General features: G+C 37.5%; 1 protein-coding gene across 5 annotated transcripts in view; it reads left to right on the top strand.

The window, feature by feature from the left end:
* Positions 1–27,820, top strand: part of LOC129361066 (plakophilin-4-like) — an 83,050-nt gene that overhangs the window by 39,251 nt on the left and 15,979 nt on the right. For 2 of the 5 annotated variants that reach the window (XM_055031696.1, XM_055031694.1), the window contains exons 4-12: positions 2,266–2,300; positions 5,774–5,905; positions 9,507–9,700; positions 10,566–11,130; positions 12,027–12,053; positions 17,701–17,871; positions 21,047–21,257; positions 22,599–22,731; positions 23,820–24,033. In XM_055031696.1, the coding sequence (XP_054887671.1) occupies positions 2,266–2,300; positions 5,774–5,905; positions 9,507–9,700; positions 10,566–11,130; positions 12,027–12,053; positions 17,701–17,871; positions 21,047–21,257; positions 22,599–22,731; positions 23,820–24,033 (1,682 nt within the window). The remainder of the gene's footprint in view (positions 1–2,265; positions 2,301–5,773; positions 5,906–9,506; positions 9,701–10,565; positions 11,131–12,026; positions 12,054–17,700; positions 17,872–21,046; positions 21,258–22,598; positions 22,732–23,819; positions 24,034–27,820) is intronic. The other 3 variants (XM_055031695.1, XM_055031699.1, XM_055031698.1) reach the window with 3 other exon arrangements.

Raw genomic sequence — 27,820 nt, 5'->3', positions numbered from 1 at the left:
GAGGTCAGCTTTAAAGCTAGAAATCACATTGACTGGCTTAAAAAGCACAGCAGGACTGCGGGTGAGGTGAGAGGACACTTAAAGGTTCTGATGAGAGTCACTTCATAAAACCTGTAGTTCTGGTAACTAATTTAATTTCTGCAAGAGTAAACCCCATGGTCAGCTAGTTGCTCACTAACAGAGATGCTTCATGGGAAATTAAGTTTTTATAAGACAGAGGCGTATTGTGTATCTTGACGGTTTTACTTTTAACAGCAGCACCTTTTCCAAGTCTGTGGTCAGCTTTCAGCATACAGACACATTGCTATCATGATGATGATGAGAGTGGACCACAACTCTCCCAACTTCCTTTCTTTAATTGGCAACATCCTCATTAAAATTCTGAGAGCTTCTCTTAATAAAGCTAATTTAGTGTCACCTTGAAGAAAATATACCAGTACTAGCAACAGATACTTCTTGATATTAATGATCATCAAACAGAGGCAATCGTTGTTACACTGCTCCGAGGTCTTCTGCTTGTCATAATGACTGGCAGGTGACCAGTCATCGTGACTGGTCACCCTTTCTTGGTCAGAAAGGGTTTCATTGATGTCTAACATCATTAGCTGTTTTTCTACGGCTATGCAGCTAACTAGGATTGTGGCATTTTCAAGTTTTTATTTCCAGACCAGAAAAGGAAAATGTGTGGTGTTACCTTGCACTCATACAGTGCTTTGCATTAGTATTATTAATACCTCAATAACTTTAGCACATGTTGCTACAGTGCAACATGTAGCACTGTAGTATAGCAAAACATGTTCTTCCACTCCATAGGCATACATGAAAACCTGTTGATCTTTTGTTTTTTAAATGTAAAATGTTAAGAAGTGTTTCATGCTTTTATCTTTAGCCCATTTTACTTTTGTACCCCTAAATAAAATCCTAGTTCAATCAGTTGTATCTTATAGTCACTTCGTAAATAATAGTTGGTAAATAATCTGTTCTTTTGAGGCCTCAGGGGTTTGTAATAAAACATTTAGAGAACAAAGTTATCTTTATGAAGATCGAGAAAAACAGTTGACAGGTCAGTGATGGTGGTGTGGAGATGCTTAAAACAGAGTTAGGTTATGAAACAGCGTTCTTGTCCTTGTACTGTTTAATAAACAGCAGTTTATATTTTGATGTTAAAACCTAATAAAAAGATAAAAAAATAAATAAATGCAAACCTGCAAACCCCCCCAAAATAAAAATAAACAGCAGTTGGAAAAAAAAGTATTAAAATGAGAAAGAAGAAAACAATTATTGAAAGGAATATGTAAAAAGTCCCATTTGCAATTTGCCACAAGTCACAAAGGGGACCAAGCAGATATGTGAAGAACATGCTGTGGAAGAACATTTAACTCTGCTGCACATTGCACATCTTCCAAAATGCGCTATTTCAAATGTAAAGATGATGGCAGTATCATGGTGTGAAGATACTTTTCTTCCGCAGGAACAGGACTGCTAGCCAGAGTTGATGGAATGGTAGATTGAGCTAAATACAAGCAAAATATGCAGACAAACTAGTTGGAGGCTGTGACAAAACTTGAGACTTGAGAGGAGGTTCACCGTCCAGCAGGACAACAACCCTCAACATAAAGCCAGAGCTCCAAGGGAATGATTTAGATCAAATCAAATATGTAGCAGAATGGTTCAGTCAATGTCCAATCAGGACTCTGTGGCAGAACTTGAAAATTATTTTCGTGAACGCTCTCCATCCTGTCTGGACAGAACTGAATATGAATTGTCAAATTTTGTTGATGTTCAAAGCTGGTAGAGACAAAAAAGACTTGCAGATGAAGGCAGTTCTACAGAGTACTGAATCAGCAGAGCATACATATGTAAATGGCTAATGTATAAGAAAGTTTCCAGATGTTTTTTCTTTCCTGTGTTTTGAAGTAATGAACTCAAATTTCAGCACTTCTGGCCAAGTCATTATTCTCTCATGCATTACTTCATTGTGAATGGCTACTCTGATAAATGATCTCTGCATTGGAGTAAATTCGGACCCGCCTATCAGATTTGTGTCAGTATGTATAACTCCCAGACTAGATGTCTGTATGTGCTGTGCATTATGATTGCTTCTAATTTGTTCTGAAATGTGTTGTCATAAAACTGTGATTACTTTTTGTTCTCCTTAATTCCCTTAATTTCAAAATGATTAGTGAAATAGATGTCTCTTTTCTGTCTGTTTTATTTGGAGCATTGTATTGATTCACTTTGGTAATTTCTGTTTCCCCTTTGCAGCTCATCTGAGAAATCCCTGCCATGGCGAACTGCAGGTATGGTGCCTAGACCTACAAACTGAACTGCGATTGTTTGAGGAAGTGCTTAAATTGTTACTGCAGTTTAAATTTCACCATTTTACTCAAATGGCTGAAAAGTACAATTGCCACGACACAATTTGTGAAATAGCAATAATAAGGCAGACAGAAAATAAGTTCTGTGTGTGAGTATTTTTAATGTATTGAAATTATTGCACATCTGTGCCTTCAGAGTATCTATTCTAAACATTGGCTACACACCAGGCATTGTTTTTTGTCAATGTTATATGTGGATAGTATTTCTGCCATGCTTTACATTTCCTCTGCAATCTTTACTTAAGCTAATTTTTTTCAAGAAAGCAGTTGACAGCCCTGGGATAGTTTTTGCTTTTATAGTTATTGAAGCTGCTTCTGCTCCCTCTAAACAAAACAATCAGTGACATGTCAGATTTTCCTCTGGATCCTGTAGTATCTTTTTGTTTAGCCCCCATCTTTATGAGATCTTTAGAGGAGAACTGATATTGGAAAAACTTTTAATAATATCTTTAATCGCTTATTAATTAGATTGAGCAAAGCAGAAGCTTTGCTCTGGTCATTAATCTTTTATTGTCGATTCTGTCAGAGGAGCCTATGGGGGTTAGAGTTGTACATATGCACTGGGAATATTAATATTACTCCCCTTTTTCATTTGCTGTCTGCTCCTCAGTTCCTTGCTAAAAGCGTTTCATTAGTGGCATACCAGCATGAGGGATTAATCACAATTACTGAGTTTTTAGCAGTGAGTTCATTGATAATCATAACAAAGATAATAAATCACAGTCACATTTGATCGTGTACATTTTAGATTTTAGATCAGGTTAACTTTGGGTTATGGGTTTAGAGCTTATTTCTCTGATTTTTAGAGAATTTGTGAGCCTTGTATTCTCCTGTGACAGACGAGACACTGCAGAAAGTCGTCTTGCCTCTGGAAATGTCAATGCAGTCACACCTAATGTCCACCGAGAGCAGAGCACAACAAGCACAGAGTCCAGATTTGTCAGTCTCAGCACTGGTCGTTGCACTGAGAATCTGAATAAATTATAAGGGAGTCATTTGTGTTGCCAAAAAACAACACTACCCAATTGGGATATCTACAATTTGATAAAGTACTAGATATTACGAAACAAATATGAGAGGCTGAATTTATATTTTTGGGGGAATTTGTCTTCTAACTGCAAATGGTTTGAAGTCTGAATTTAAGTGTAGGAATCCATACTTTCTCTCTGACATTTCACTGCACTTGCTCAAAACTTCCCTTAAACATATTTTCTCAAATCCTCAAAGTCCAGATAGGTGAAGGAATCAAACAGGAGCAGAAGATATTTGTGCAAGAGGTGATAAATCTAACATGAGTAACCCAGCTTTAAGGAGACACAGCATGTTATAAGCAAGAAAGGGTTTTTGAGGAGAGAAGGAACATTTAAGAATAAACAACGTAATCTTATCCTATATATGTTTTGGTGTATTTTTTATTTTCACTTTTTCAATTTATTTACATGTCTTGCAATAAGCATGCTCTTATTTTAAAATTGGATACTTTATTATCTCTTAAAAATTTAATTTAAAAAACTATTAAAATAAGTGTCATTATTTTTGAGCTTATGCAACACGTTTAGTGATGACTTCTATTCAGTAAATTCAATTAAATGACACTATATGCTTTTTATGCTTTTTTAAATGACACTATATGCTTTTTATGCTTTTTTCAACCTGGAAAAACTTTGCTTCCTGATGCTATTGGTTTATGCAACTGGACCTTAGATTAATTACGATTAAAATAAAAGCTTCTACATTATTTAAAAATTTTATTTGAATATGACTGTTTTGCATTTCACTGGCAAACTCTTTCCTGTTTTCAGGAATGCAATCTGTAACCAGGAATCTGCTACATTTGGCAGTCCTGAATTGGAAACCTAAATCTGCTGCCATACATTAACATGAGATCCTGACGATGCTTTAAATCTCCCTCTGTGCATACCGTCTGTCTCTCTTCCTGTTTCTCTTCTGCTCTGTTTGGCATCTACTTTAATGAATAAGATCAAGACACAGTATGAACACATTGTTGGCGATATATATAAGTACCCCTGGTAAGGACATGTAAGAAGCCGTAAAATTAATTTTCTTTTTCTTTTAACTGTAGTAGCCTATTCCTTCATTTTCTTAACCCAACCTTTAATCAAGTATATTTATTTGGTGGGTGGACAATCCTGTGCCATTTACCATTAGGATTGACAAAAATCGATAGTTACCTTGCCAGCATGCACAGTGAGGAACATGGGAAGTGTCACATTTCTACAGCTCACTGTTATTGCAAAGAGTGGGCTCTCATGGACACAAAGTCTTTGTTGGAACCTAGAAACCACTATGTGGTATCTTGGCATGACAAAATAAAACTTTGTGTTCTGCCTTCACAAATATAGACATATGGACTTGGGTTATGGCTAGGTCAGTGTTGCACCTCTTTTAGAGCAGCTGCATAGCTATTTTTCTCTATTCTTATCTATGACTATATTTATGCATTAATTGTGCAGTGGATGTGAGGAATGCTATGTTGTCTAGAAAGGTCTTAAATTTGGTTATGTAGGTTTCGCTCTCCCCTGCTTTGATTCCTTTCTACTTCCTTGTGTCATTCCTTCATTTTATCTAGACAATACTGACATATTTTTATTAGCCTTTATTAATTTAGATTCGAAATTAATTGAAATTTAAGCATGGGAGAGTCAAAAAGGTTCACTTTTAGGGGCCATGTTACAACATTGGAACTATAACTCTTTCTGAATTGGGTTGAAAATGAATTGACCTTCTGTCTCAGGAATGTCCAATGTGTATTCAGACATTTTACCTGAAGAGCTTCCATAGCCTCATTTGAATTATTCCCTTCTGTCAATAGGCTGGCTCTCTTAGATGTCTGGATGTGGAAGTGCAAAGTTTCAAGTTGTCAACCAGTCTTTGGTGTTAACAGCTTTGTTCAACAGGTCAGCTTTAGCAGCAGTGATAACTTGTTCATAGGATTCAGATTTCATTCACACGCACTGCAAGATTTAACACAACCAGACACACAGTGTTTGTTTTACTGATTGTTTTCTTCTTTTTTCCTGAGGACTTGATTATTTTACTGCTTAAATGGGTTATGGGAAAACATTTTGCAAATGGACACTGGTTTCCAGTTTTTCACTTAAAGAATTTGATTTCATGAACATACAGAGATGGAGACAACTTTTAGAGGGGTCTGTCTGTTTCTACCTAATCTAATATTTCTAAATGAATAAGGCAGTAAAGTTTAATGAGTGTAGCTTTACACAATGATGAAACTAATGTTGCAGAAATCACTGTTTGCATTGTTTCCTCTCAGCTGAAAAATATTAGATTTAATGACTGTCATAAATTATCAAACTCATTCTGTGGGATGTATTTGTCTCTGTCTGACCGTCCGCTCTGTTGTGTTCTCTCAGATACCTCCGCGTCTGGGGATACCAAGTCTCGAGTGACTGACAGTTCTCAGTCGCCCAGCTACCGAATCAGGGCAGAGTCAGAGCAGGTGTCTCTGTACTCCCCGGAGCAGTCCTCCCTTCATGAAAGTGAGGGTCTGTTATTATATTCCGTCTATTCTTTTGCAGCTTTCTATTACATGGTTAGTTCTTTTTTTGTGCTCAACATTGGCCTAATGTCTAACTATCTGTAATAGTTATTTACTTCTCTTTTTACACTCGTAAAGCCAGTTTTCTCCTCCTTATTTAAATCATTTTGAAATATAGCATCTTTGAAACATGACAGTTGTGACCCTGTTTGCTTTTGTACTTTTCTTTTGAGCGATGCAGATTCAGAAAGATGGGAAATTTTATTTGTTACACAGCTAGTTAGCATAGAGGCACACACCCCACCAGATGCAGAGTGTTCTCCACATAATCTTATTGTAACACATAATCATCCATCCCACTTACAAGAGATGAGCAATATAGACTTAGCAGTCTATCATAAAAACACAATAAAAGTGATGATAAAAAGGTATTCATTGCTGTCTTTAGGCATAGATTAAATAGCTGGGAGAGCACATCAGTTCTGCTGCTGATTAAAAAAAAACAAACAAAAAACAAACAAATTCAAAAATTGATATAAAACAACTCACAAGTTATTGAACAGGCTGATTTGAGATGCCAGTTATATAAGATATTGCAGTTTTATTAATGCATGTGGACACCATGTAGAAATTATTTTCATCATGATATATGATCATGTCAACATATGTCATGTTTTATGTCGAAAAAAAAAAGATTTAGAGATCACAATAAACTGTAGTAATTGCACATCACTAGCACTCACTTTATCCTCAAAGCAAGCTGCAAGCTTTCATGGCTTCTCTTATGAATCGTTGCACCTATAAATTGCTGTTTTCACACATGCTTTGCTTTTAGTAGAGGTGAAAATGTTCTCAAGAGGCAGAAATTTCAGTCCTATATTTTGTATTTATTGGGATCCTATTTGATACTTTTGCAAAAAATATGCATTTTAAAGTGGAAGAAAGGTTTATTGTTTGGAATTAAAAATCTGAAAAAAGTGGAATGCATTTGTAACAAGCTCCGTTTATTGTACCCAGTGACAGTCCAACTGTGGACCATACTACTGTGGAAATCCACATTGGAAGTAGAAACATGTATCAACAGCAATATGGAAAGTAGCAAGAAGGGTAAAATAAGTTTTTTACAGTTTATCATAAGCAATGTAAGGGGCATTGCATGGGACTCTGATTAGATAAAGCCAAAACTGAACTCTGTGGCCTACATGCAAAACCCTCTTTGTTGTGGGAAAATTACCTCTTCACCCTGAATACACCATCCCTATGGTGAAACATGGTGATGGCAGTAAAATGGCATCTGTTGAAAGTCGATTGGAAGCTGGATAGAGCCAAATAGAGGGCAATCCAGGAAGAAAACTTGTGAAATACTCTAACGTGAGATGGGGAGGAGTTCTACATTCCAACAGGACAGCAATCAAAAATATTCAGCAAAGGGTAAAATATAAAGGTTTAAATCTAAGCACATTTATGCATGAAATTACCCAGTCAAAGCCCTGATCTAATTTCAATTGAAAATTTGGAGAAAAACTGAAAATAAATATTCACATGTACTTCATCCGTTCTGAATGAGATATTATGTAAGAGATAATGGGCATAAACTTGTTTCTAGATGTAGTAGAGACAAACTCCCAAATAACATGCAGCTATAGTAGCTGCAAAATGTGGTTCTACCAGTATAGCCTGTAGGGAACTGAAAGCCACTAGATGCAACATGTTCAGATTCTTGATTTTATTGTAGCTTCCTCTTTCAACTTCTTTCTAATGCACTAGTTTGTCTTAAATTAAGCCCAAATAAATTAGATTACATTTCCTTTGGTTGTTGCAAAATAAAATAGAGAAAGGTTTAAGAGTTATGAATACAGAGATACGCAAATATCCTCAACAATACTAGAGTTTTTGTCCCTGGGATTAGAAAAAAAACCTTAAATTTCTACAGAATATCAAGCTGAACCATTAGTGTGATGCTGGTTTCATTAATGAAAGATTCATTCCATAAGATCAGTTCATTTCTAGTAGAGCATCTACTGTACAAGATTATTCTAGTGTTATTACTTCAAACTACTGGTTCTTGTTCAATGGTATTGTACACGAGTTATAATGAATTCATATTTTTGAATCAGTCATCAAGACACTTGGTTTGTTGAAGTAAATGTTATTTTCCTCTGCGTGTTTTGTGCCTAATGAACAGTGACGTCTGATTTCTACTGAAGTTACTTCAGAGTCTGTCCTAGATAGGCCTGTCACGATGACAAATTTTGCTACGCGATTAATTGTCTCAAAAATTATTGCGATAAATGATAATGTTGTTAGAAGACCTTTTTACACTGATTTAATGGAAACAATGTAATAGTGCATGCCATTTCCTGCAAAAGACAGATGCACTTTATTTAAAAAAAACACTTAAAGCTGGAACTGATAAACAAAAACAAAACCAAAAATAAAATGGATTCTCAGTCTCCATTAACAAAAATATACTTGAATAAAAACTTAACAACATAAAGCCAAAGTGGAAATAAATACTGCATTCAACCAAAAAAGTGCAGATTCTGACATCTATATACTATTTTGACCTTCAGTAATCATTAGATTTAAATAGAGAAGACGGGCATATCCGACTACCTGATGTAATAGTTCACACTACATGATTTTTTTTGCCCTGATTTTCCTCCTGGGACAATCTGAACGTTGGGTGTTCTAAGATTGTCGCTTTCATAACTGATCATCCTGTAGTATGTGGTGTATTACGGTAAATCAGGGGTTTTCCCAAGACTGGGAACATTAACAATATTAACATTTCCAGACTCTGTCAGTATTATTTCTCAGAAATTCATTATTTCTCAGAAATTCAGAGTGAACCTTGGTACATATATTGATACTGACAAATGCCTGGTTTTAATGCCTGCAAACTGTATTGTCAATCTATTTCATTTATTTGGACTTTATAGCAAGGGCTGCACAGCAAGCATACAAGATATAATAGTAAATAGTTTAAAATCTTCAAAAACAGACTCAGATTAACATTTATATTAAGAGCCAGTTTGTTGAATAAGATAATTAAGCTCAGTTGTTTGTTAAAATAGACAAAAGTTTTTATTGTAACTATTTGTTGATCTTTAGTAAGCGTGCTACCGGTTCTTATTTTTTCGTCTAGCCAAGTAGTACTTAGTGTTGACATTGCACCAGTTTTTCTGTTGTAGAGTTTGTGCTTGCTCTGTTTCAAAAAAGAGACACTAGCAATACTTTTAGCCCTGGAGATGGTTTGGTGGAAAAACCTCCTCACAATCAAATGTGAGCAGAGAGTACAGATAAACAAAGATCTTATTTTTGCACATTCTCTTCCTAATCTAAAGTACTGACTTTATTGTAATGTCTTTAAAGTGAGAGACGATAACACTTTGTCTTTTATCAAACTAGATGGGTTAAATTATGTCAAATTAACTCATGGCTTTCTAAAGGTGTTTTCTTCCTGCCATTTCATTAAAAAAGTGATGCTGGTAAAGGTCATGGTTGTTATGAAACCTCTTATGATATCTATCTGTGAGTTTCTCACCCTTATGTAGCTCCTTCCTCTACATTTCATTTATGTCTGTTTCTGTCACCCTCTCTCTCAGGGTCTGCAGGGAATTCATGTGGCTCAGCTCAGATGAACTCCTACTCTGACAGCGGCTATCAGGATGCCAGCAGTGGCTACCTCAGCAGGCAGAACCAGGGCAAGGCTGAACTCAAGATGCAGCACTCCTTCCCTGGAGCTGGCACCGGCACATTAATGAGGAACGCCAGGGCTGAGGGGCAAGCTTCGGCCCAGGTAATGACAGCCGGTGTATTTAAAGCATGTCGCTGTGTGTTATCCTACTATACACACTGTTATTTACAGGAGATAGACGATGATAATGCTACTAAATAGGCATGGACGGTGCACTAGTATTAAGTTTGCTGAGATGTCAGCGAAAGTGTCTGAGTGAGTTATCTCTGTTTAGATAGAGGACAGAAAAGCAGTGAACCATCCTCCCCACCTGTTGCTCTGCACTGCCGATCAGTTGACTGATGGAAATCTACAACATTTGTCCTTTTCAAGAAAAACTCGTTAATTTCAGATCTTACAATACAAAAACAAAGCATGCATCCATCACTTTTATTAAGTTAACTCTGTTACTGGCTATTGAACTAGATAGCTCAACCATTTACCTAGGTATTATCAGCTAGGCACACTTGTGTTACTCCATAAGGAGAAGTACAGCTAAAAGATGTAATATTTTAAGCAGAAAACCTATTGCAAACCAATCTCATAGCAGCTCGTGTCTGCTACCAAAACTGTTGTTTTTTTTTCCGTAGTTGCTATAGAAATACAGAGGTTGTTCAGCATAGGATGTGCATATTGAACTGAGCACCTCAATCTAATCATGATTCAAGCAATTTAGTACACAAAGGCGGCTGAGAAACCAAATGGTGCCGTCACACTCCGGAGGGGGGAGATAAAGTAAACATGGCCTTCAGTAAAGTCATGACCTGTGATGAAACAGCTTATATAATCCCCTGTTATTTAAAATGTCATTTTCATTGTAGAAGTTAGTGTGTGTCAGAGAGTTCAGCCCAGTGTGTTAATATTCTTTATACCATCTTTTAGGCTGAGGAGACATGTTGCCAGTTATGTTTGTTTGTTATTATTGCAGGTTCCCGGAGTGGCAGCAGCTCTGCCTGGCCGTGCAATGCGAAGGGTTAGCTCAGTGCCTTCTCGCTCTCACTCGCCAGCCTATGCCAGCAGCATCTCCCCTTCCCGTGGCTCCCTGCGTACCTCACTTGGCAGTGCCTACGGCTCCCCTGTCGTAACCGAACCTAAGCCTCTCTCCAACATCCACTATACAACCTTGCCCTCTGTGCAGCGCACTGGTAGCATTGGCAGCAGCTCGCCATATTCCCCCCAAAAAGCCTCCCCCGCAGGTCTGAGGCGCATCAGCTCCACAAACTCACGGCCCGGCTCCACTAGCCGCACCACCTCGCCCTATCAGGCCTCGGCAGGGTCAGCGTCGGGTCGCATGGGATCCCCCCTGACACTGGTGGACCCTCCGCTGATTAAGCAACCGACTCACTCTTCTTCTCCAGTCAGGGCTAGCATGACCGCCGTGCCCCAGCACTACAGCTCCACTCTGCCTCACTCCATGCTCCACAACGCTGACCCCTACGGCCCTCAGAGTTACGACATTTATGAGAGGATGAATCGACCTGACAGCCTCACAGGTGTGCTGCTAATAATACACACACATTCACACACTAGAAAATGTGGTTTTCTACATTTTAGGGAAATGTTATGAGTTTAGGAGTAAATAGCATGAAGCAAACTGATTGGGTTAAGAGAGACCAGACACACAAACTTTATGACTAACTCTGTGTGTCTGGTTGTGGATTATTACCTTATTAGGACCTTATTAGGAGAAAATCACTTCCCTTGTAGGCACTAATGCAGCCTATGGGGTCTAGTAGCCTGGTCCTAATGAGAGTAAAATAAGCATTTTGTTTAGAGTTATTTCTTGAGATATTAGTTGACATCAATTTAAGGCTAACATCCTGATGTCCGTACACTATAAACTACAAATAAATTTTGTGTCATAAACAGAATGAATTTCCTTGCTCTTGAGTTTTTGCGTAATTTATTCCTAGGAGCGGATCAGGATATATTTGGAAAAACATGCCTGCCCAAACTGGTTTATACGTGTCATCCTTGTAAGAGATTAGAGCAAAAATGAGAGCTGGCAGATGAACCTTAATTCATATCTAGTCCTTATCTGGAGTCAAACCAACAGGAAAATACCTGCCTGTGTTCATGCTCTGTTTTTGCACTCGAATTAATTTTATGCTCACAAAGCAGATTGAACAAATAGAAAAAATATATGTTGCATAACATTTTCTGATAATCAGACTTTGTTTTCATTACAATTACTAGTGTAAGTGCTTGCAGTGAAAAGAGCAATAAGCTGTTTCTCATACAGATAATTGCCACACTCACATGTACTGATTCTGATTGAATTACAATTCTCTCTTAGGAGGATAAGCCATGTTCCTATTCAGAAAATATTATGTTTCGCGAATAATTAATTTTTTCCTTCTCAACTTCATGCTGCCTGGGATTTCCTAAGATGCCCTAATTGATGATGATATTAAAGGTGAAACTTTGATTGTAACGTGTTTCTCATCTTCATGTGTCTTTTGTTCAGATGTTAGTGCCCTCCACTGGTGTCTTTCATTCATGATCAGTGTAGATGCCGTCTTTAACAGGTTTTACAGGATATCAGTAAATATGCGTGTCACTCGTATCATTATTAGCCTGAGCTGCACTTCATATGCATTCACTGTTTAATCTGTGCTGCAAGGCTGTGCAAAACTGGCATAAGTGATACTAAATAAATTCTACGTGAGCTTTTATTTTATTTTAGTTGACTAAGTCTTGTTGACAATGCAGTAAATACCAGAGTATCTTCATTACAATTTTAAACAAAACTGTCATTTATTGGAGGACAAACAGTGAAGGTCAGATTCATTTCTCACTTTCAGATGTTTATTTCTCTTAATTTCAGTCAGACTGTCATATCAATCAGTTAATTGTAATCTACGGCTCAGGAAACCAGCCTTTCCTCTGAGTTTAAATGGACTATTGTTTTCAAATAGGACTTTGAGCCTGTGAATAAATATTTATTTCATAGAGTTTTGGTTTTATTAAGTTGTTGTCTCCTTTCATTTTATGTTAACTTTAAAATAAGTTTGTTTGGCCTTTTTGAGGTCTTGAAAGAGTATCCAAACTTTTGCTTCTCTTATCACTTTTATTTTTACTAGCTTGATCATTTCAAAAAGTTAAGCCTATTCTCCAAATATATTAGTTTAAATGTTTTTCTCCAAATGTAGTTGATTTAAAACAAATTAAATGAAGTGGCCAGTGACTGGAGAAATTTTATGAAGCTTCCCAGCTTTTTTTTTGTTTTTTTTGTTTTTTTGTTAGACATTTCTTCTGTTCGTTCCTTCTTCTCCTCCTTATAATTTTTCTTCTTTATCTTACTCAACTCCTATCCTATTCCCATCGTCTTTTTTTTATTTTAATTTCTACAAAAGCACCCTCTACACTTTGCTGTTATTGCAGTAATTTGTCACCTGTGTCTGATGGGGCATATTAATCGGAAGTGGAATGATCACACCATCCAAATTGCAATTATTTGCAAACAGCCACCAAATGACCTTAAACTAGATATTTATACTCAGAACTTAATCCTTCAATTTTTATTTTATTTTATTGCTCATTTCATAATTTCATAAATTATATCTGTTAAAAGTTCTTTTTTGATTTATATTTCTTTCCTACCCCTTTGTGTTCTTTCTCTCCTCATTTTTTTTACTCCACCGCCCACCTGGTCCCACCTCCCGCACAGTAACCTGTAGAATGTCATAGCTTCCCTTTCCTGCTGAAGAATGGAAAATGAAGACAAATTGTCCCTAATAATGTGCTCATTACATTCTGTCCATCAGAGAGAAGAGTGGGACAGGGGGAAAGAGGAAATAGCATATCTCCTCTCTCATTCTGACAAGCGAAGCTGCCTTTGAAGTTTTGACCATCCTGCCGCCTATTATTGCTACTTTTTACTTTCTTGTGTGTAGTGAGATTTTGGTAATCCTTCCCCTTTTTTTGCTGAGCATTTGCTGGTCTGACAGGATTTGTGAATATTATATTTGAGAAATGGATCCAGCTGTATCTGTTTCTCCAAAGCTAGCATGCGCCAAGCCACCAGTGCCTTTCATCCAGTCTTTGCCAAGTGTAATCTGTTAACGCCACGGTGAGAGGGCTGAGGGGGGAGAATTAAATGACTATAACACAGAAGGAATGTGGGCCATTCATCCTCAACAGACACCAGAAAGTTATTTCTCCCTGAGAATTTGCAGATGCTTTTAGAAGTGACTGTAGCCTTTCCATCAGGGGAATAGAGTAAATAAGGAACATAGACCAGTTTCATGTTGGGCTATTTTAATGTGGGTACTTTATGGAATTGCTGAAAGAAAGAGATCAAGACTTTAAGGTTCACATGCTGGAAAATTGTCATCCTACAAATAATGGCTCTAACAAACTTCCTTGGGTCTTTGAAAAGTTAATTCAGTCCAAACATACCAATGTTGCCCATAGAGAAGGTCAAATTGTGACACTATGGCTTGATTTTCACTATGATGTGGTTGATTAGTAAATGGAATAATTTTGATAAGCTATTCAACTGTCTCTTTTCGAATAATGTCACAATCAATTCAACAAGAGGGGTAAAAATGCCAACTTTTTGGACCAGAATCTATATACAATCACCTTGATATTTTTTATTGTCTGGCTATGAACAGATTTTATATTCATCTTAGTCAGATTTGTTTTGCCTACATTCTAGAAAGATGGGTTATGTAACAGGAGCAATACGAGGGAAGCAAAAAAATAAATTATTTGTGTACATGAAGAACAGCATGTTGCCAGAGCTTGAAAGACGCACGCTAATGCCTTTCTTTATTCCCTTGTTGCATCAGTTCACCATAGGCTGTTTTCAACACAACTTCCTTGTCTTCACAAATATTTTGTCACACTAATCAAGACAACACAGTTGGTGCTGCGTTGAAGATACTAATTTGCAGTATTGCAGTACCAATATGTCCAGTTATTAGTAAGATAAGGTGTAAAAATTCTGATTATATTTATTACCACAACTTAAAAACATCCTGTCAACACCTTGGTTTCATTTTACCCCGGCTCAAATGGTTTAAAATGTTGAGTTCATTGTACAGAAAGTGATGACATTTCGGTGCTGAGATGCCCTAATTGTCCCTGCCTATTTTATGTCATGTTAGCTCAGTAAGTGCTATTTTATTGACGCTTGGAACAAATTTCCAGATCTTATCACAGCTGTCCTGAAATGTGTTAAATCACCTTAACGGCCTGACAGGTTGCCCAGATCTGCATTTGAACACATCTTGAGTCCATCCTATTCATTCTTCTCTAGATCACCCAGGGAATATATTGCCACCAGGACTGAACAGCCATCTTTTGGAACAGGCTTTTACAATGAATGAGAACGTTTTGGTGGTCCAAAACGGCCTCATTAACACTCCTTTCATTTTTGTGTCTTCCTCATAGCCCTGGCTTTCCAACACCTTTTATATTTTTCTCTGCTTTACTTTTTGATTCATCCGCCTTTTCTTATGTCTTTCATTACCTCCACCCACCGCTCCCCTTAAAAACCTTTGAACAACAGAACTGCTGATTTCCTGCCAATCTGCAACTACTCCGCATTGTGAGCAGTACCACATAGTGAAAGACTTCTCTGACTATTTAGTTTGCCACAGCACTGTGCAGAGAAAAAAAATATAAATGACTCCATAAAGCAGTTCCTAACTGTCCCAAACAGTAAAAGGGAAGAAAGTCTTGCCCTGGGAAGCCATAAACCCTCTAAGCTTAAAATTCTGACTTCATTCAAACATATTTTTAATAGTCAGCATCTATTTAAACATGAAATGAACAACAAAAAAGCAGTTCGGTGAGATGCAATGTTTAGTTCATTATCATGATCACAGGAATCCATATACTTATTGCAGTAAGTTTTGTTCCTAGTGTGAGTTAAGCAATGCAGTGTTGTCCAACATTTCTAATGTATGTGACCTTGATGCTGTTGAAGTTGATAGAAATGTAACAGTAGTTCAAGTTGCCACTCATTTCAGGCAAGGTATGTGGAAAGATATCTCTGAACCCAGAACTTGTCAGACATTGCCTGGTCCGATGCGTCTCATTTTACGGAACATTAGGTTGGTAGGGTCAGAATCTGGTCATTGTGACATAGAAGCATGGATTCATTCTGCCTTGTATCAGTGATTCAGGTTAGTGGTAGTAGCATAATGATGAGTGTGGGATGTTTACTTGGCATGCGGTGGACCCCCTACAGACAACCAAACATAATTTGTCTGCACTGTACTCATCTTCCACGTGTTGCATTTCAAGTCTTTTTTGTCAAAGCTGAATTACTTTATGTTAGACTGTTTAAATACAAGCACAAAACTTTCAACCCACAGCTGGCAGTTCACAGGCAACTCAACATTTAGACCACAGCAATCATTTTAATCATTATTAGCAAATTCAAGTGATTCTTTGTTCTTTTGTTGCTTAGACAGAAATGATCTTTGGAATCAATTTTCCTAAGCTCCCTGTGGAGCTATTATTTTTTAGAAGACCTTAGAGTTCACCAACAAAACGGTCCACTACTTTCATCTAAAAGCTTTTCTCTCCTTCCCCCAAGAGTTCCCAGTCCACAAGGAGACAAACATCCGTATTTATTAATTCTTTAGTTTCATGTTGTGACAGGACTCCCTCATTTAGCTGGTTCTGCATGGTAGCCTTGGTGTTTAGTTACAGTCTGCAGCTGAGTTCATGCTGCTGGAGAGGACCCAAGTGATGTTTGCGGCTCTCGATATGTGCAATGAGCAGTAAGTTGCCAACTGTATAGTGATCCAGGGGGGTTCACAGTTTTATGAGCTCCATTGATGTGAGGTTTAACACAAACAAACAGGCGCTGAGATGACTTACATTGGGTGGGCTTACTTGGATTTAAATGAAGAAAGAAGAAAAGAAACCATCTTTATAGCCACTTTTTTATTTCACATCAGGCATGTGGTTTTCATTTTTCCTCTCCTCAAATTAGCAGCTCTAAAGCTGTAAACATTTATTGCCTCTTCATTAACACTATGAATTTACATTGCGTCTCTAAAGGAAAACAAAGTTTTGTGTGAATTGCATTTCAGTCAATCTTAGTGTAATATAAGCAAGCATCACTGATTGCTCCACAGTAACTTTGATACCAAATAATCACATCCACTTACCAATGCATTAGTGTTCTTATGTTGTGAAAGTAAGATGTGAACAAAATCTCCTTTTGAACTAGTTTATTATAGTTTATTCAAAACTGAAGTAAAAGCATTCTAAGTTTAATAATGTCTTTTTGATATGAAAAGCACAAGTTGGCAGTCCACTACTGTCTAAGCAACAATACACAAGTTGGCAGTAAAACCTATAAAAAATCCATTGATTACCCATCTTGCACTTTTTCATTTAATTTCTCTGAAGATCGTCTCCACATTTGAAAAGGACTTCAGAAACATTGCCAAGTCAGGCCACACTATTGTCACAAAAAGAGCCTAGCGTGATGATTGACTATCATCACGCCAAATTCTTATGAATCGTATTTTTAACAAAGTAAATGTTCACTTCACAGCTGTCAATATAAAGTTGTCAAGTATATTAAAAGTTAAAAAGAAACAATTTCTTATTTTTAAAATAATTTTAAATGAAACATTTCTGGTTTTTGATACTCTTGTAGAGCATTAGTCCTTTGATATTTTGCATTATTGCTGTGTGTTGATCAATGTCAACATTGTCATTTAGTAAATAGCATGGCTTTTTAGCAATGATACTACCTGTAGAGACAGTAAAAGGAAGCAGGCTGTTTACTGCAAATTATTCAGTGTTTATCTAGTAACTTACTAAAGGGCAGGGCAATAAATGGCAGGAATTAATTTATAGTATCTTAAATATGTTATTAAGTACTATTCTTTTTTGTTTCTTCCCTTTTACCTGCTTTACAAGCAGATGGATGAGATTAAAGTACGGTAATTCATAGTAATTAATTGTTGCTCATTAACACACAGGAAGAAAATTTTGTCACTTCACTCTACGTCTTTAAGATCTGTGCTACTTGCAAACTGATCAAGTTTGCAAGTAGCAAAACTTGATCAGTTCTCCTCCTTCTGCAGGAATACGCAGTTCCTATGCCAGTCAGCACAGCCACCCTGGACAGGACATGAGGTCAACCATCTCCCCAGACCGCCACATCGCACCCATATATGAGGATAGAACTTTCCGGGGCCCATTGTATCGCAGCCCCAGCCACAACCAGCAGGGGACCATTTACAGGAGCGGCTCAGGTTGGTCAAATTGTCTTGTGATACATGATTTCGGTCTATAGCAGGGGTGGGAAATCCTGGTCCTCGAGAGGCGGTATCCTGCAACTCTTGGATGTCTCCCTGGCCCAATGCAGCTGAATCAAATCGCTGAATCACCTCCTAAGTGCAGTCAATTTCTCCAGAGTCCTGCTAATGACCTCATTATTTGACTCAGGTGTGTTGAAGTTGAGGCACATCTAAAAGTTGCAGGAGACTGGCCCTCGAGGCCTGGAGTTGCCCACCCCTGGTCTACAGTTTGTACCACATTGTTGTTATTTTCAGTCCTCCTGGAAGCTCTATTTGTTGGTTTGTATTTTGTTGCTCCTATGTTTTCTCTCTTTTGTTTACTATCTTGAGATTCAGGTTATGGAAGTCTTGATTTTCTTTTGACTTATAGCATTTTGTTTAAACCAAACACATCTTTTCTCATCAGGCATTTATGCTCTTTTTGACTTCCAATATCTTGCCAGTATTAGCCATTTAATGAGAGCGCCCTCAACTATTCTGTTTAGTCTCCATTTTTGAAAAATAGTCTGTTTATCTCTGTATGTTGAGTTGATTCTTTGCTTTTCTGTTTTGCATTCCCTTCTTTATTTTTTTCCTAACCACTTCTTCCCCTCCCTCACGTTTCCTTTATCCCTCCACTGTCTGACAGAAAAGGGTGAGACAGAAGTTAATAGGCAGGTTCTGATGTGTCATCCTGCCTGAAAGGAATCCATTACCCACATGTCACACTGAGCTCTTGAAAAGGGACAGAGTCTGGGGACTTCTAGTTTACCCACAACTGCCACCTTTTCTCTCCCAGTTATCTTTTTCTTGGCTAAAATACAAATGTAAACACATTTCACACATTCAGACTTACCCGGGGCACTCTGAAGATCTGCTTTGAGAAATAGGTTCCCAAATAAATGCCATTGATGTTGTGTAGAAGCTCAAAAAAAAAAAAAGTGCAATCCACTACCTGTTTTTCCAAAGATGATGAGAAAAATTGAGTGAGGCTGAGCTGAAGGGGATGTTCGATACAGTCTTTCCATGAGCTGGTTCATTTGAATAATCCAATTTGATCTGGGTTTTTCTTTGTTATAGTTCAATGAATCATTTTCTCTGAATTTCTTTTTCCATGCCTGTCTGGCCATTGCCAAATGCATTTGCTGTACTTTGTGTAAGTTGGAACAATTTTGTGAAACTCAAAATACAGTCTCAATAAAATTAGAAAATTGCCTAAAAGTTATTTGTTTTGTTATTTAAATTCACTAAATAGAGAAGTGTTGGGCAACAGTATTTCATAATTAGCTATTTTAGACGCCGGAACTGCTGACAAATTTGGTTTAACCTAAATAAGAACTTTGTACAGAAGGGTGCATGAAGTGTTTTGAGTGTTTGTTTTGCTGCAGCTGGACATGGATAGATCAGTATTAGAATCCAGGAAGAATACTATTGTATATCAGAGTGAAAATGCAATAATATCTGTACCAAAGCATCATAATAAAAAGCAAGGACTGGATCCTGCAACATGCCAATCACACAAAACATTCATGTAGAAGCATCTTACTGAAGTCATTTCAGTTGTTTCTTGTTTTTTTTTTTTGTTGTTGTTTTTTCTGAAGTCTGAAACAATTAGCAAAAAAAAAATTAACTTCCTTTTTAAACTGGATGACTTTGCCTCTTGACAAGCTTTTCACAATGGATGACTTAACATACCACAGGGAGTCCCATGCTCCCTGTTGCATATGATTATTTGAACAAATGAACATGGCACCTTCAGGGATCTGGAAACTACATAAAAAACCAGGCTTGTGGAGGTCCTTCAGTTCTCTTCATGACTTCTTTAGATTTTTTTTTCAAGCTGTCATACATGTGTGTTTGAGATGTTGCCTTAAAGTACATCAACATGTGTACTAGATTAAACCCAGAACATCTTACATAGTCATCGTCATCTGATTTTTCTCAAATCGTGTAAATAGATGATGATCCTTAAATATGGAAATGTGTGATTTTGAAGAAAGTATTAAAAGGTTCTTTCATTACTCTGTATTTAGCAAGTAGAAAGATTCAGGTACTTCCAAAACAGCAAATGTTTAATTTAATTTGACATTATTCAAATTAAATTTTACTTCCTTATGCAAGCTTGTGCCTTTTCATATAAGCTATGTAAACATAGAATACCAACTACTCAGTGTTTAATAAATCTGTTTCATAGGATGTATATTACAGGCATTTTGAAATTAGTTTCTGAAATTATTTTCAGTCTACTGCATTGATACATTTGTTGTACTGACAAAAATATAAAAAAGCTTCACTGAATTCCTCTCCCTGCATCCCTGTGGGGTTTTTAGTTTGGGAGGTGGACACTTTGCAGGCTTGAGTCACTGCCGAACATAGAAGTGCACTGATGCGAGAAATTGTGTTTTTGGAGTAAAACCACAAGTTGACGTCTTGGTTCGTGGTTGGAGGGAGTTTGGGCGCTTGTGCCCAGTTCGTTCGGGCTTGCTGATACAGATCTGACCAGCGCAGCAGGCATGTTGTCATAGATCACGTGGCTTCAGTTAGAAGGAGGGCTAAGTCTTACCAGCTTGTTTATGCAGTTTAAAAAATGGGTCTTAAAGCTATAATATCACATGGAGCAAATGTGTAGAAGACAGATGACTAAAAGAAGATACAACTTCTCTTTTTAGTTTTGATGGTTAATTTTTTGTCATTTAATCCAGATTTTTTTATTTTGTGGAGCTGGTCAGCTTTTACAGGTGTCTTTTTAGCTGAATTAGTACAAGAATGCAAGAACGGAACGGATCAAGAAGGCTGGGAAGAAAGAATTTGTGGATTATAAAGCAGGTTGGGTCCTTAAGTGCTCCCTGAACACAGGCAGGACCCCTCGAGCGACGTACAACCTCGTAAATGTAAAAAAAAAAGCCTTTGAAGGAGAATGGATCGACTTTCTGCAACCACGGGAGCTGTATTTTATCCTCACCATTAATTGGGTCCACATATGAGAATTTGCAGAGTCTGTAAGAGCAGCTGCATGTTTGTATTTTCAGCTCTCTGAGCTCACAAGAGTAGAAAGCTCTCAGGTTAGCTAAAAAGGTCAAAACTCCAGTTTTGCATTGCTTTGTTGTCTTGTGTTTTGTGTTAAATTCCCCTTTATGTTTTTGCGGTTCAGGTGTGGGAAGCCTGCAGAGGACATCCAGCCAGCGCAGTGCCATGACTTACCAAAGAAACAACTATGCTCTTCACACCGCAGCTAACTATGCTGATCCATACCGCTCTGCACAGTACCGACCCTCTGATCCGAACTACGCCCGGCAGACTATCGTCATGGACGACGGCGCCCCCCGCTCTCCCTCCATAGACAGCATTCAGAAAGATCCCAGGTAAGCATGGTCACATTCCCAGTGTCAAGTCATGTTTTCATTTTCACTGGATTTACTTTGTGGCTAGTACTTTGCCACATAAAAGACATCCAAAGGGGCTAGTTGTGCTTGCAAGGCATCCCTGTTCTGCTGGGTCAACATTGGTGTCCTCTTACTATTCAAACACAGAGCTCTCCCCCTGGATAGACACACATGGCTTTAGCCATTAAGCTGGCTCAACTGTGCCTGGTTGCTTCACAATAGATTCTCACAGGCGCTGAAGTGCTGCGTCTGCTCTTGTTATACAGATGTGTGGATGTGTAGAGCGTAGATTGACAACTTGTGGTAAAACCCTGACCCTGCACATTAGAGGCTTTGTTTACATTTACAGTGTGCTGTAACTATTTAAAGGTAGAGCAACCCAGAAGTGGCTGTTCAGGAAGTTTACCAGACTGGAATTTGGTCTAGAATTTCTGCCCTTGAATATATTTTCAGATTCAGTTTTAAAAAAGACAAGTTCATGTTTACTATCCAGAGACCTACTGTGTACTCCCAAGTGGTGTAAAGCAATCTGTGGTACATCTGTAAAACTTTAGATTTCAGTGCGTAGATGGCACTAACTCTAATTTTGTGAGGGATTGCTTGTAATTAAACAAAAGGGTCAACTCATCAGTAAAAAGTTTGAATTTTCTTAGAGCACTGTATAGGGCGGGGCATCTATCACGTCACTTATCTTTTATTGTGATAAATTTATTATGACAACAGTTTTGATTTATTGTTTTCACAATAAATTCCATTTAGTAATGTTTAAAATCCCCCAAAACTGTCCTTACTGTTGAGATTGTTGCTTTTACTGTTCTCTCCACTGTTTGTTCAATAGAAGCATCAATAAATACCATTACATTTAAAAATATAGTTACAGTGTGCTTCTTCATAAAACAAATCCCACTTCTTTACATGACTGGTGTTCTAATGAAGTGCCTTGCAAATGAAAATGTTTTTCAAGAGCGTTATTTGTGGGGCTCTGATTGCCATGACACATGGTCAGTCATATAGTCACCTGAAATAAACCATTTGATGATATCTTAAAATATTGAGCTTTTCGTACATTTTATATGCATTAAGTGTAATTGAAGGAAAACATTAATAAATTTATATAAACCCTATGGCGTTTTTAAAACTTTGCTGAATTATCCAAGCACAAACGTTTCTATAAAATTGGGACTCTGATAAACATAAACAACCTGCTTTCCATAGCAATCTTGAAAAAGAGAGAAGACACAGGGTTGTGTTGATGTTTTTCCTTGTTTCTTTTGCACATGTAGTCATGCTGATATGTTTCTACCCCACCTGCACTTTCAGAGAGTTTGCTTGGCGTGACCCAGAGCTGACGGAGGTAATCCACATGCTGCAGCACCACTTTCCATCAGTGCAGGCCAATGCAGCCGCCTACCTGCAGCACCTGTGCTTTGGTGATAATAGAGTCAAGAGTGAGGTGGGTGGCTTTCGACTGATGCTGTACGGTGTCTTATTCCAGTTAATTTATCCTAACCTGTCAAAATTGTTAAAATTATTTACATTATGTTAATTTATTTTAATTTAGTCATTGCAAATGGTATAACTAAAGGTAATGCCCTATTTATGTCAACAAGGTTAATTTTTTTCTAAGCCTCAGGGTTTTGATTAGCTTCGACTTTGATATTATATAAGACACTTTTAGGGCAATAAATCGCATGATGCGTCAATGCAAAGTACAACATTTGGTAATTCTTATACAAAGAGAAGACTAAGCCAAGGAGCTTTAAATATGTAAGTTTTTATTTGTTCTTAACTGATCAAATAAAAAATATATATTGAGTATAAATAGTATTTTGTTTCCTAAAATGTTAGTTTTTCTGTTAACATTTAACGGTTAAAACCAGCAATCTTGAAACTAAACTTTATACTGTAAAAACTGTAAAGATAACACCAATTTCAGTCATAAACTTTTTAGACTTATATGTTATTACTATTTAAATCATAGTCTGGGTTTATCAACTCAACCATTTCCAAACAATTTGACAGGAACAGAAAATTTTCTCTGTTTCCACAAGACAAGAATGAACTCACAAGTAATCTTCTTTTTTAGACTATTTTAATGGGCATTTAAAGCCCTTTCTGTTTTGTTTATTTTGTATGATGAATTTGATAGAATGCATGTAATGCATTCAGTATAAATAGTATATTTTGTGTCCTGAAATGTCAAATCTCAGTATATTACTGAATAATTCATGCAATTCAATTTAAAGCTGTAGCTTTGTTTTTGTACATTTTGTTTTATTCACTTCACTCTGTGCACAGAAGAAATGGCTGTTTTTTTTTCCCACTGTAATCTCCTGTGGTTAAAGCTTTAATTCCAACCAGCATTACTTTTCCAGATAATTTGAGTTTGGTATGAATAAAATCCTTGCTGCTGAATCTCTTGTTGCATGAATAAATTCATGCTTTTTGTTCTCCTCTTAAAAACAACTGAACAAGAAAAAAACTCTGTTAAATCCCTTCCTGAGTGAAATTTACGCATGACCTTATTCACCCTACTGCCAGGTGTGTCGACTGGGAGGAATTAAACACCTGGTGGACCTGCTCGACCATAAAACCGTTGAGGTTCAAAGAAACTCGTGTGGGGCTTTGAGGAACCTTGTTTATGGGAAAGCTATGGATGAAAACAAGATCGCTGTCAGGAACGCAGGAGGGATCCCCGCTCTGCTCCGCCTGCTGAGGAAGACGGTCGATGCCGAAGTGCGGGAGCTCGTAACAGGTTGGTCAGCATGAGCGGAGAAGCTGCTTTTCACAGTCACATTGACAGTAAATCTACACATAAAAATACAAAATATAGATTTTTTTTTAAATTAAACCACCAAATGCTTTGTACATACACAGACATATTTATCTCATACACTGTTTTATATACAGTATAATAGTAATAGTAATATTGGATTGGCCTACATCTCTAAACTCATCATAGCTTAATAAGTTTAAACACCACTGACCAAAGTCAGTTTCTTATTTTTAAAATACTTATTTTCAAAGCAAAAAGCAGGTATTAATGTCTAAGATATTAAGTTTCTCACATTTAATAGGTTTTTGTTTCTTGTTGGTTTGATTGATGAGAGATTAGATAACTTTGCTAATAAAACCACTTTTTAACTTTATCTAATCATTTTTTAGCAACATTACTGATATCAGGTCGCAGAAGTTTCTTTTTGTGTCATTATTGAAAATGCGGTTGGACTGTGACGAGACAGACATGTCCTGTTGCTCTTTCATCTCTACATCTCCCATCTAATAGGTTGTTTGGAGCGACAAATATGGATTACCTCAGTGTGCTGTTAGGGAGTCACATGTAATTAAGATTCTTTGAATATACAGTCAAACAGACCTGGCAGTATTGCCTCTCTGGGAATATTAGTATAGCTTTCCCTGCCTCTCTTAGCTGATGGTCTTTACATTTTGCTATGGAAAACAGTCTCTACATGTCCCTTTCTCCTCCCCTGGGCTTCATGCTACTCTGGTTGTTTGTGTTGTTTAAGCCCTGTAAATGTGTTATAAATCCATGTTGTTTTGGATCAGGGTGGAGCGCTACTGGAATGAGCAAACCAAAGACATTTGGCTTCCAGGTGGCTGAGTCAGCTTTTTGTGCAGGGACTCCAGTCTTCTTTACTGCCCGGTTTCAGGTTACAGTCTAGTGGTCCCCAGGGGCAAAACAATTCAGCTGGAGTATGAGCACAATAATTTCATATTAACTGGGAGGAGATTGTTTTCAGCTTCCTCTATCAATCAAGTGTGTATTTACTTTGCCTAACACAAATAGAGGGGGAAAATATTCAGCATTTTTAAAAGGGCACAAGAGGATAATTTGTCTCTGCTCCCACTTGTTTTTATTAAATGAGTATAAAAAGAAAATCTAAAACATATGTCTTTGTGCTGTTTATTTAGACCTGGAAAGAGTGTAGAGGGACTCTTTTTCTTTTTTTTCTTTTTTTTTCCAAATCAGATTGAGCAGGTTTTATGTGAGCTCTGTTCAGGTGTTCTGCTTTCATCCACTGTTCAGAAAGCCTGTGGTGGCTAATTGGTTGTACAGACCCCAGGGTGGGATGTGGGGGGTCTGTTTGAAAAGGTCAGCAGTACAACATCACCTTTGGTTAATTACAGCTAATGAGAACAATCCAGAACTGTTACCTGGTCGACAAGAGAAACCCACACAGTAGCTCAAAGAGGAGCAGTTAGAGATCAGTCACTTGTCTATAATTTATTTCTACTTACAAAGCAGCCTCTGAGTAGTAGGTATCATATGAATAATTAACATTCTTGAACATTTTAGTTGAAAGGTAGTTTAAAAGCTAAACATTGGTGTCTGAAAGGCTTTTTTTTTGCCTTCTGCAAAATGTTCAGGCTCGCTGAGGGAGAACTCCTTCCTTGCTGCCAGTCTTTTGTCATCTTGTGGTCTGGTCTCATGTCTTGTGCTGCAAGCAGCTTTAGTTACTGGTCCTTGCACAAACAACTCTCCGTCTGATCAAAAGGTCAAGCTCACCATTTGGCCTTTCGCTTGCACATTTGGGCTCTGTTTATTATTCCAAATCAGCTTTTACCTTTGATTTTATTTTACTTTCAATGCTAAATCATTCTTTTGTGCAATCAAACACCTTAATTCAGAGTTGGCAACTTAGAGAAGACCTACCATTTTACTAAGATTTCTTTTTCTTTTTTTTTTTTTTGACAGACCAACACAAAATTGTTGTGATGAAAACGGAAGTGTCTTCAGGGTTGATGTTCAGCATCAGTTTTTGCGTTTTGTATGTGGAACAAAGATGCACAATGTTGCTCACTTTCGATGAGAGCACCTTCTTCCACTTTTGCTGTTTGCTCTCATGGCTTGTGGCATTCTTCAAACACGACATCTGATGGTTGTCTGTAAACTGTGGCTTTCTTGTTGATTCTCTCCCGCTCCTCCAGTGTTACCATCGGACTGTAATTTGCTTCTCTGATTAATTCTCTCCTTTTCCTGCTTGTCGGTTTAAATAGGCAGTCATGTATTGATAGATTTGCCTTATAAAATAACCCTCCTTTAAGCATCTCTACATTTGAATCATTTGAATCCTGAAGATAAGCTATGTCCTGCTTGGTCTGAGAACTTGAACAAAAAGCTAGATTCTGAACTTGCAGACAAATTTACAAAATTTGATTTGTTAATAAAGTAACACTATTCATAAATTTACACATTGTTTTCATTCATCATGTATCATTTTGATTTCATTAGACAATTCTGCCTTTCTTAGAGTTGATCTGTCACATGCAATTCCAGTAAAATATATCAGTTTGTGAAAAGGTTCAAAAGGGTGTCAGTAATTTTGCGCCGCACTAGATGCTGTAATTTCAGCTAAAAAGCACCCTCTACCCTTTAAAGTACACACCAAGACAACTCTGATTCAGTCAATAGAGCATTGACATTTTTCAAACTCAGCTCCCTGAATTCAAAAGGTTAATAAACTGGGCAGTTTTTAGCCATTACAGGCTTGACCTAAATAGTGGCCCTGTTAAAGCTTCACCAAGCAATGTCTTTGACCTGCTAATATTTAATTCAGAGACAGAAATTGTCTTAAAGGAGCAGTTTCAAGTTTCCTGAATCGGTCAAGGTCAGTTTCATTTTGTATAAAGGGAATTGTTGTAACCAAGATGTAATTTATCTTTCACAGAAGCTTGGACTCTTGGGAATTTATATGATCAAAAGTGAAATATGTAGCTGCTCTTTATTGCAAGCATACGGATTTGCAATCCCGCCTGTTGAAGGACAGAAAAAAATGTGGAGACAAATAAAAAAGAACTTGCAGAGATGGATTTTCTGCAAATCTGTAGCTCCTGTTAAGTAAATTCAGGGTGGATTCACACCAGACCTGTTTAGCCCACTTATAATCAAACTGGTTCGTTTAACTACAAAGTTGGGGAGGTGTGACTGTGCACTCAAACCATGATTGAGTTTGAATCCATATGTGGACCAGAGATGTTGCCAAAAGCGGACTCCAGCACAGAGCATTCTGGGTAAATACAACCAAAACAAACATGTAAGTCTACCAGTAGTGGGAGAAATAGCTCCTGGTGTAATAGCTCCAAAAACAGCAGAGAAATCGGACAACTGTAAAAATCTGACACTTCTCATTTTATTGACATTTCGTGAAGAAGGAGATTGCGCTCGGTGTCTTCTTTGGGAAGTTTAATGTTGTTTCCTTCTGTGATTTTTGATCCAGTGCCACCACAGGCAAAGAGGTGAAGAGGTTTTTCAAAGGGTTTGGTTGGTTGGACACAATGCAGTGTGAAAGTGAACTACACCAGCTGAAGATGCAACAAATGTTACAATTTTGGTTCCCAATCAAATTGAGTGTGCTGGACTATCAGGTGTGAAAACACCCTTAAACACACTGTCAGCCCGGTGGGCAATAGTTAGTTAGAAAATCATGATGACAACCTTTCACTCAATCAATAACCACTTTCACACATTAGTTACGCCTCATTGGTATAAAAACGTGTCCTTGTGAAGCTGTCACTGTTTC

The sequence above is a fragment of the Poeciliopsis prolifica genome, unplaced genomic scaffold (genome assembly GCF_027474105.1).
Source record: "Poeciliopsis prolifica strain line A6 unplaced genomic scaffold, Auburn_PproV2 SCAFFOLD007, whole genome shotgun sequence".
Classification (NCBI taxonomy): domain Eukaryota; kingdom Metazoa; phylum Chordata; class Actinopteri; order Cyprinodontiformes; family Poeciliidae; genus Poeciliopsis; species Poeciliopsis prolifica.
The sequence above is the reverse complement of the archived record's forward strand: the minus strand, read 5'-3'. Positions and strand labels throughout refer to the sequence as shown.